General features: G+C 38.4%; 1 protein-coding gene across 21 annotated transcripts in view; it reads right to left on the reverse strand.

The window, feature by feature from the left end:
* The window catches only part of LOC103702521 (Tetratricopeptide repeat (TPR)-like superfamily protein), a 36575-nt gene extending 34813 nt beyond the window's left edge, over positions 1-1762 (reverse strand). For 16 of the 21 annotated variants that reach the window (XM_088722263.2, XM_088722271.2, XM_089930862.1 and 13 more), the window contains exons 1-2: positions 1040-1537; positions 126-218 (exon numbers count right to left, since the gene is read on the reverse strand). In XM_088722263.2, the coding sequence (XP_088578389.2) occupies positions 126-218; positions 1040-1231 (285 nt within the window). In that variant the 5' untranslated portion in view covers positions 1232-1537. The other 5 variants (XM_088722275.2, XM_088722272.2, XM_088722274.2 and 2 more) reach the window with 3 other exon arrangements.
* Between the last annotated feature and the right edge of the window lie 9486 nt (positions 1763-11248).

Raw genomic sequence — 11248 nt, forward strand, 5'->3', positions numbered from 1 at the left:
AACAACACACCGCAAGTGCATCAATGAACCCACAATCCCTTCCATGTTCCCTCATCAGACTCAGAGGTCCAAATAAAGGAAAAAAATCTTTGGAAACGAGTGACGAAGGAAGGAAGGTAGCGTACCTCGTGACACAGAGAGAAGCTCGTGATGGCACAGGTGACGGTGTTCGCACAAAGCAGGCGCCGTACATCTATTATCCTGTCCGTCGATATCCCCTGCGCAGTTCCCACATCCAATATCCATCATCCACCATCCGAAAGAAAAATAGAAGCAAGGAAAGATGTAATTGCAATTGAATGGCTATGAGGAATTAGGGGAGACACACAAAAGCCAAAGGTAGCGAACAAATAGGACCGTCACCATCCTATTCCATGAACTAGAAAAAAGATGTAATGGTTCCTCCATCAAGGTGGGCATGCAATTAATGTTGGAACACCGTACTAATCGGACCGGGGCGGTTCACTTTCTAATGCAAAGATCTCTCACCAGCTGGAACAAAATTTGAAGTTGTTCCAAGAGAAATCTAAATATATATATATATAACTTTTCAGACTTTTGCACCTTTGTGTGTATAAAAAAAAGAAGAAAAGTCTGAGCTTTCCGGGTACGACGTGGGTCGCGGTCACACAGGGCCCTCGCGTACCTTTAAAGTCTGCAGGGGAGACGAGCTCGGGGAAAACATGGGCTCGCCGACGTACGACTCCATTCGGCTTTCGCCGATGCAGCCTTTTATTTTTCTTTTTTTATTTTTTTTTTTTTGAAATATTCTGAATCCGGTAATCTCCCTTCACACAATTTCGGTGTACCGCGTCTCTCACGTGACTGCTCTTCTCTCAACCCTTCGTTTCTTAGCTCAAATTATCTCCGATTCGAACTGGAGTATTTTTTGCTTTTTTTTTAATAATTTGTTTAGATGACTCACAATTTATTGAATATTTCACAGTGGATAAAGAAAACAGAGAGGATCAAAACCCAAAAAAAATAAAAAAAAGACAGCAGAGAGGATGATGGAGGGACAGTTTGGAGATATCTATACCTTTAGAATGACATTGGAGTCATCAGGGAGATTTATGGAGATGTCCATGGCCACAGGGAGAACTAGAAATGCAACAAGACAAAAAGTTAGCAATCTGCCAACCAAATCTAATACCATGAAGCGCGTATCTATTAAAATTAAAAAGAATAATAATAAGCCGCAGGGAATTTTTTGTTTGCTTGCTTTTCTCATCTTTCTTCTTCTTCTCGCCCTTGGCCTTCCCTCGGCCGCCCTTCGGTGACATTTCCTGTGCTCGCTGCCGCCTTCTGAAATATAGATGCAGCAATTCCTCAACTAATTTACACAAGCCGATGGCTTCTTATATGGAAGAGATGCTGTCATGGGAATTATATGAATGAAGGACGGTGTTCGAATACTCTTACCTCAAAGCCCACTCATGTTAAATAATAATATCACTCAATATAGATACATTAAAAAAAAAAAAAGAGAGAGCGAGAGAGACTCAAAACGTAGCTCCAATAATCGCACTAACAAGATTCTAACCTCGGCAGAGAAATTAATTAAAGAGACTAAGACTTCCTTCAAGGCGGTGCTCGGCGTCGAGAAAGAGAAGTGATTTTGTATACTGGCTCTTCTGAAGGAGCTGAAGGAGGCTAAGAAGAAGGAGAGGGAATCGCCAATGAAGAAAACGAGAGAGCGACGCCGGGATAGGAAGATAGAGGAGAAGGAACGAGAGGGGAGTGAGCGAGTCCTGATAAGGGAGGAAGGGTGGAGATTTAACGTCAGGCGGGAGTTTGGCGTCTTCCCTGTGGGACAGCAATCAATCAACCACGGAGTTTTTATTCACTCATTCATAAATCATAAATAGATAAATCGGGGCTCATCAGCCATCTCACTGAAAATTTTATTTTGTCCTGTCTACCATATATATATTTCTTTTTTAATTTTATTCGTTGGGGGTGAATTGTGGAGGTAAAAAAATAAATAAATAAATAAATAAATTAAAAAATGAATTGAAATAATTTTACCTTCGGAGGGCCATTAGGGCCGTCCAATGGACTGGAGTGGTTGGGTGGCCGCTAATGGGTGCTCCACCAATGCCAGCCGTCCAATGCGGATTGGACAGCTCGATCTCGTTTGCTCCCCAAAAGGCTCCGCGGCTGCACCATCTGCGGAGGAAATGGTTTTCTAATTTTACCCCTCCTATTTTGTGTTTCCCTTATGGGATTGGCTGTACATGCTAGCCTAGCTAGACTAGGGTTTTCCACAAATAAAATGAGGTTTAGATTTGCCAATCCAATATTCCAATGTGCAACTACGTTAGGTTCATCAGAGGGTGGCAAAATTCTTAAAGGTTTGGACCCAAAATTGGTTTAAGTCAGTGGGTAAATGAGTGTTGTCTTAGTGCCTTACACATTTATTGCTCCAAAAAATTGGTGAGAAGATTTTTTTTTTTTTTTCTTTCTTCCTCATGTAAAAAAATTATAATCTTTTTGTCGACAAACAACACTAGCTAGAGCCTAGGTGCGTAGCAGTCAATTCATCATACATGGATGAGAGTTCTTTGGTTGCAAAAAGATACTCGGGCGAGAGATCAAGCCTAGAGATTTTTCCGCATCCTATGCGCTATTGATCTCAAAATATTTATCCGGTGGAGAGTAGTAGAATGGTTCTCACCTCTCCGAGCTCAACCCAAAAAAAGAAAAAAAAAATCAAATACCAGTAATATTTCGTACCTAAGCTTCAAGATTGCCATAGCTATCTCTTAAGGAATGAAATGCGAGCTAGAAATTCACTTAGGGCTCAAAATATTAAGCTGACAAACTAACTAAATCATGAAATTTACTCCTACTTTTTGAAATATCAAGTAATCGATAAGGCATTACATCTTTGTTGAAGGGACTCGATTGGGTACAAAAGGCTTGTATTTTAAATGATAATTGGGTTTTTTGTATCGATTATATAGTTTCATTATATATAGATAGCAAGAATAATGTCAATCCAACTAGCATGGGTGAGGTTTCAATTACAAGTTTGCAAATTTTTTCGTTTGAAAGGGCAAGTTTGGAAGTCACCAGGCGGGTCTCTACTGGCCCCTCTTTAATACCCTCTTCTTTCCGTGATCTCCTCGGTGTATATTCCTCCTGCCAATGCTTAATAAGATGCAAGGTCAATAAGTATGGCTCGCCAAGTTCAGAAGATAGTGGCCAAGTTAGATTTGAAGCAATCTTTCAACTTATGATCAAGTTGTACTAGATTCTCGATCTCCAGTGCTAGGCAATGGATCAAAGAATCATTTCTGGAGAGAGAGGGAGAGAGAGAGAGGGAGAGAGAGATGTATTTAGCCCTTACCTCTCATGGAGTGAATTGAGAAATCACTGTAATGAAGGTTTATAAAAAGGGAAACAGTAGTCAAGACAAGGGCTCCTGTTCTTATAGAGCTCTTGAAAGGGAACCAATCCCACTGAAGTCGATGATAGACCTACCTGGCACTACGAGGATCACCAACCTTCTCTCCACCAAGTCCTTTCTTAACTCCTCAACATTGTGAGCATCACATCATATAAGCTTTGGCGACGCGTCTCTAGAATTCTCAGTTCCTCCATAGATCAAACTCTTGTATTGCCTAGCTTTAAGAGAACAATCTTTTTGATGGAGAGAACACGAGAGAAAGTGGTCAATGCCATTTGTATGCTCTCTACACTTGGGAGACCTCAGACAATGATTTCTTGCCTCTTCACTGGCAAGAAAAGGTCTTTTCAAAAAAAAAAAAGAAGCTCTATCATAAAAAAAAGACAAAGAAAAGCCATAAGTTTCTTTTTTTTTTTTAAGAAAAAAAAAGCTCCTTGAACCATTTGGATGCAAGAAGATGATTAAATTTAACCTAGATCGATCGGGTTGGGACTTCCCTCATCATTTGCAAGTCCATCCGGAAGGAACAAAATAATCAGACCTTAACTGATCATAATTTGCACCTGAAATTCTCTTTCCTTCAACTATGGCTTAGTTTTGACGCTCATGAATCAATTTGCTTTTGCCCAAGAAAAAGCTGCATTATTATTCAGTTAGGACTTACTTTCTAATGGGTTAAGTCGGGTTAATCCCATGCTCAATTCTGGCCTCAAAAAATTATATATTTCAGTCTTTAAGAAAATATGCTATCAAAGTGATCATCTGATCCCATAAGAACCATATTTGAAAGAATTTAGTCAACTATGGTTGTTAAGCAAGGCCATCCAAGCCCTTAGAAGAATCTACAACCAAAGAGCTAAGCTAAGGCCACATCCAAAAGCTGTCTAGTAATATGGCACTATCTTGCCACTTGGCACGGACCGCAAAGCTTGGAAATGTCATGTATTAGTCATGGACGTACAGCGAGCTACTCTACTGCAAGCTTGTGATTCCAATAAGCAGTAGTTCAGTCTCCTCTCAATATCAAACAGTGGTTAAGAGCCAAGTTGTCCTCCTCCCATGTACATGAGAAAACCAAACCAAGAAAGACTTTTGGGAAACGGGAAAGAGAAAAATCTTCAGCATGATCTCTGCGAGCATCCTTTTTCTTGTACTGTCAACTGCTACAAGTATGAGAAAAACCCAACCATGAAAGCAATATCTTTCTTCATTCAAAAAAAGAAATAGCTGATCCAGTGCCATAGAATGTCACGGGAGTTACAAGAGACAGTGGAATGACAACGTTGGATTGGCATAAGGCATGAAAAGGAAGATGAATTCCTAGTCATCGCATTCTGATAGCATCAATGCTAAGGAGGAAAATTTGTATCCATATTCATTTCTATTAGGCAGATACAAATATGAATATTGGTGCTAAAATTTATACTTATATATACTTTATTTAAAATGATGTGGATACAAACAGGATATTGAAAATACCGATACAAATAAATTGGATACTTCAACTTTATCAGCCTCCAAATCAAAGATAGCACTTTATGAAAGATAAATCAAATTAAAGATATAAATGTCATCACTCATTTCCTTTTAAGTTTATGAGAGCTATATATGATTTTATTGGATAGCAAATAGAATCAGATTTCCTTTTAATGCATGCATGTTTGTATGTGCCTATATATGTATGTATGTTTTTATACTACATACATACATACATACATACATACATACATACATATATATATATATATATATATATATATATATACATACATACATACATACATACATACAACGATTCATGTGTAAAACAGATTTGGACGAATATTATCCAATCTATTGGGACATGTAATTAACGGAGAGACAAGCAGACGAAAGAAGATAAGCGAGGAAGAGTAGTGCTCATGTGGAAGAGTTTTGGAAGAGACTTTTACTCTCAATCTTGTTGTTGTGCTTTTGATAGGTGGGATTAGGTCCATTGCATAGCAAAAACTTTAATTGTTAACTACTTTGGGCTTTGAGATGGTGTTGAGAGTTCGATAACTTTCTCTTTGTTGGACATGAGAATTTGATAACTTCTGATGACCCTGAACAGCCTCACAAGCAAGAACCCTAAAAATGAATCTAAACACCCACCATATATTGTGTTTAAGCAGTTGAACCAAAGTAAGTGATGTAGTGTAGAAGAAGCAACATTTGGTCATGAAGTCAAAGTTTTATCTCTTTAATTTCTAGTAAGTTGTGTTTCTAGTAAGTTGTGTTTGCATTTATTTTGGGTTTGGGAATTGTAATGGGTGCTTAGTAAGTTGAAGCTGCATTAATGCTTAGACTAGTATAAATAGACTATGTGGTAGATGGTGAAGGATAGATTGTGATTACTAAATTATTTGATATAAGCTTGAGCTTGTAGCTCACTTTATCCATCCTCTTCTCTTGTTGTGAATGTTTGTTCATCTATTTATCCTTTCATTTGGCCGTTTCAAACCCCCACCCACCCTCATCATTTGGTATCAGAGCTTATGATTACACTCTTGGGTTATTCTCTTCCTTCTCATGGCGGCACGAGGAGGTAGAGGACGACATGGCAACCAAATGAGGGACGAAAGGGATGATGAACTTCAAGCACTTCGAAGACAAGTCGAGGAACTTACTTTGCATCTTGAACGCCGAGAAGCTCGTAATGAGCGAGGTGGTTCAAGCCGTGGGTCTTTCATTGACGAATCGGATGTGAATCCATTTGCCAATCATGGAGGACGAATGAAAAGGATGTTCCGTCGTGATTCTGGCACTTTGAAGATTGATTTACTGGAATTCTATGGTCGCCTTCAACCCGAAGAGTTTCTTGAATGGCTTAGCACCATTGAAAAATTCTTTGAATACAAGGAGACACAGGAGATTCAAAGAGTAAAGCTTGTTGCTACAAGGCTTCGTGGTTATGCTTCGGCATGATGGGATAGAGTTCAAGAGATGCGGCTTCGCAAAGGAAAGCCTAAGATTTCTTCTTGGGAGAAAATGAAATCTAGGCTTAAGGAGAAATTCCTTCCGGTGGATTTTGCTCAAATTGTCTTTTCTCAATTCAACAATTTTCGTCAAGAGTCTAAAAGTGTGATTGATTACACTAAAGAATTCTACAAGCTAATGGCTCACAATGATCTTCAAGAATCCGAAGAACAACTTGTGGCGTGGTATGTTGGAGGTCTAAGAATTTTAATTCGGGATGAAGTAGAAATGCATCGATTATGGAATCTCAATGATGCGTATCAACTAACCTTGAAGGTAGAGGCTAAGCTTGCTCGTAGTGGAAGGAAGAAATTTGTGGAAGTGCAAAGTCTTTACCCACCCTCCAAAGGAGACTCTTCTCATGCTAAGAGTACTAATTCAAATTTTTATGATCGTGGCAATAAATCTAATTCTTGTTTCAAGTGTGGAGAGGTTGGTCATTATCACTACACTTGCCCAAAGAAACATGTTGATGTTCACGTAAATCTTATAAAAAAAGAAGATCTTGATAGCTCAAAACAGCCCGTGTATGATGAAGAAGGTGACATTAAGCATGTGAAGGTTGAACTAGAAGAAGATGAAAGTCTTATGATCCATAGAGTGCTTGCAACTCTAAGTTTTGATTCAAATGAAATTTGGCATAGTTTAAATATTTTCAATCTTCAAGAAAATGTTTGTGACATTAAGAAAGAAGAATGTTGTGTGGATTGGGATTCTCCACCGGTATATGATGTTTATCCAGATGAAGAACAAATTCGGAATAACAGTCTAATGTTCTCAGAGCATTTGTCTTTGTCATTAGAAAAAATTTATCGTGATACTAATGTTGTTGTCTTGGATGAGAGTAAGGAGTTGCTCTTACTCCCTTCTCAAGGAGTAGACATTTTTAATGAAGGCTTTCATAAGACATGTGGAGAACTATACTTCAAAGAGCTTAAAGATTATTTCAACATGATGATGTGGCACCAAACTCCATCTTTCAGAAATCATGAGTTCAAATGCTTGAAGGGTTCGTTTGATTTCAAAAAGTTATTGAGTGATTTCCTTAATAACAATCCAAAGATCCTATGTCAAGAGGAGATATTCATAGCACTTTCAATTGAAGATGATATTCTCAAGGATCTTTGGTCACGGTTCGAGGCTTTACCAGACTTTGAAATTTATTGGCAAAAAATGGACACGACATTTTTGCAAGCCAAATTGAATTATGGGTTTAGATTCTACATTCCTCTTGCATTTCATATGCATCACATATTGGCGTATCATAGCGATTTTGGATGACAACTCGAGGACGAGTTCTTTCTCACCCGGGGAGGATGATGTAGTGTAGAAGAAGCAACCTTTGGTCATGAAGTCACAGTCTTATCTCTTTAATTTTTAGTAAGTTGTGTTTCTAGTAAGTTGTGTTTGCATTTATTCTGGGTTTGGGAATTGTAATGGGTGCTTAGTAAGTTGGAGCTGCATTTATTTTGGGTTTGGAAATTGTAATGGATGCTTAGTAAGTTAGAGCATGATTAATGCTTAGACTAGTATAAATAGACTATGTGGTAGATGGTGAAGGGCAGATTGTGATTACTAAACTATTTGATATATGATATAGCTTGAGCTTGTAGCTCACTTTATCCATCCTCTTCTCTTGTTGTGAATGTTTATGCATTTATTCATCCTTTCATTTCGCCTTTTCAAACCCCCACCCACCCTCATCAATAAGTTTTGACGACTCAATAGCTCTAACACATTGTTGCAATTAATACCCGGACCATCAACAATGTTCACCAAGCAGATATTTTGGGCAGCTCATGTGAGGACTGCAAGCTCATGAATTGCTTATAATGGAGCTGAGCTTTTTTTCTTTTCTAAAATTGAATAGCAAATCGATCGCTACCTATAAGAAACTTGCAGTGCTCAAGTTTGCATCATGTTAGGGGATATTAATCCACTATGGCACAATTAAAATTCCCTGACCAGGACTCCAAGCAAGCTCCTTCATCTCATTCTGAATGTCCTCGCTTGAGATTGACCATGATTGCTGGGGGGGAAACAATTCTAGTGAGGCTTGGAATTTGCTTCCTTGATGTTATCTATGGTTGAAAATCTGAATTCAGACTTTTATAGAAAACTTGAAAAAAGTAATGATTAATTTTGTTTATGACAAAATATTCAACAAAACAGATAGGAAGAAGCAACACGCTTTGAAACTTCTCATACACACACACACACACACACACACACACACACACACTATTTTGAGCAGATAAATTCTAATGTATATTTCTACATATTTGCCACATGAATTGTCTAAGATGTAGGTTTGGTTTGAAGTGGAAGAATTTTTCTTCTTTTGTATGAATCCATTATCGGATTTTGCAATGATCACTTTGAGATCTGTGCAGATAGATAAATGAAGGGGTTAGGTGTGTTTTTGACATTTATGAAAGGTGTGGTCTAACATCGATACCGTAAGATACAGCCCAAACCCTCTGATAAATGCATGCCGTACGTAACGACAGCCAGTATAAACGTCCTTTAGTTTAGGCTGGTAGTTACGTGACGCTACTGCTCCAGTTGGATTCAATCTAGAACTATTCTTCAGCTGCCACTATTGTGATGTTACTTCTCATTAATTTGCTTTCACATATATACACAGATAGATGGATATACTGTGAAATTATAATATCCACACAGTTGGTGCCTATGAGCTTCATCATGAACAAAGGAAAAGCTTCGACAATTATGGCACCAAGGACATGAAACTTGCAAGGAGCTTCTCATAGGAATAGTTAGAGGATTGCCCTTCGTTATTGTCATTGGCTTTTCCATTTCAACCGTTAACCTGTCTCATGAGAAGCGGCGAGACAGTATAGTAGCTAGGACTCGATCCGGAGTCTCAAAAACTCCCAAGGGGAACTCTTCCTCCGGATTCTCTGCTACAACATAGCTAAATCAGACGAAGTTTGACTGATTTAGATAGACCTATGAATCAAGACTCATACTAAGGCTATCAGATTCAAGCTGAAATTTTTTTACCGAAACACTCAAAATTTGAGTCACCTTTGACAAGTGCATGCAAACGCGCGCGCACCCAAACATGCACTACGTCAATTTCTTCTCCGTATCCACATGGCCAATAGTTTCAGTGCAAGATTCTTAAAACTGAAAATATGAAGGCCATTGATCCAAATATGCAGCACAGACATGCATGTGTTTGGTTTGCCGAAAGCTGGCCAACTACACTCCCAATCTCTATTGCGTCTGCGTATTTCATATATAAAATGTGAAGGAAAATGACCAAACCTTAAATAATCTAACCTTTGAAAGAATCGATGCTCGTCACAAGTTCTGCAACAAAGGTACAAAGTAACGATCAAATTAAGGGAGCCTTCAATGCGTGGATCAACTGATTCTGAAGTGGCGTCTAGCTCTTGTCCTCCATTTGCAATTGAAGTCCACGTAGAGACAAACCACGTTGCGGCTTTCATGCGGAAGGGAGCAATGTAACGTGAGGGCCATTTCCACCGAGAATTTGTAAGCCTCTGCATGTACCTCCTGAGCCCCTAGAATTTGTAACAGTACTGCTGATTGGTTAAGTTTCTCTGTTGATGCTATACCAGTGCTGGTTGTTTGCATATCTTTTTAACAAAAAAAAGGAAAACGAGGTTTTCCAAGGGTAGGTCAAATATTTTAGCCATATCCACAGTCGGTATCGTATGTGTCCTTCGGACTCATGGACGTAGGAGTACCCCAAAAGAAGCTTGGATGGCTTCTTGGATTAATTATCACATGCTCGCTGGTGCTTCGCATCGATGCAATCTCTTGTAGCCTGCTAAACCTCTGCTATATGTGAGCATTGCAAGGCTCGGGTGAAGCTGATCAATAGTGCATGAAATCATTTGAGCATCCTCTCCCTCTCAATTTAGCTGGCAGCGTGCAATGTGAAGATCGATGATGCCTTATGAACATTGAGGGTTTTGTTTATATGTTAGAATTTAATATATATTTTTTTAATATATATTCTTCTTAATATGTAAAATTATTTGAATACCTTCCTAAAATTGCTATTTGCATGTATACCCTCATAAAATACTTATTTTGTATGTATACCTTTATTTTTTTTTTCTTTTTAGCATATGTACATATACGATCTATTGCCGTTAAAAATAAAAGGTAATTAAAAAGATTGAAATACCCTTACGGGCAGACATATAAAAAGAAAAATTTATAAGTGTATACACTCAAATAGCAACCTTGTAAGAATATTTATATAATTTTATATATTTAAGAGAATATAAAGTTTAAAAAAATATTAAAAAAATTATTAAAATTTTGGTGAGACTTGCCAAATCTTTCATGATTTAGTTGGATTGATAAGTCAAAAAAAAAAAAAAATCCAAGCCACACTATTTTTTTTTTGTTTAAGATCTTAAAATGATCAAGTGGAAATATTGGAAGATGATTTGATAAGTGAGAGGCAAGAAAGCCTTGCAGTGGCAAGTGGTGGATGACTCTGCTTCCATCTTTCTAAAGGTTGCTTGGGGAGAAGATGATGGATAAGAAGACAGAGTGTTTCGAAGGGGAGGAGGTGTGGGGATGGTGAGCTTCATAGTATTGTGTTTGTGGGGGTGGAGAGTGTTGGGGAAGGGAGATGGATCAGTGCGGGAGGGGTGCACCAGAGGTTTCTTACATGTTTAGTAAGAGTGGTCAAACCTCAGGCATCGGAAATACTTCAGGGGTTTCCTCTTCCCTTCTTCTTCCTCCTCCTCCTCTTCCCCTGCAGTGTCCGTCATCAAAAACGCTCGGATAAACATATATAGTCTTCAATAGAAAGCAAATACAAACCTA

This window comes from Phoenix dactylifera, chromosome 5 (assembly GCF_051530095.1).
Source record: "Phoenix dactylifera cultivar Ajwa chromosome 5, Ajwa_hap1_PhDact_Kaust_v1.1, whole genome shotgun sequence".
Taxonomy (NCBI): domain Eukaryota; kingdom Viridiplantae; phylum Streptophyta; class Magnoliopsida; order Arecales; family Arecaceae; genus Phoenix; species Phoenix dactylifera.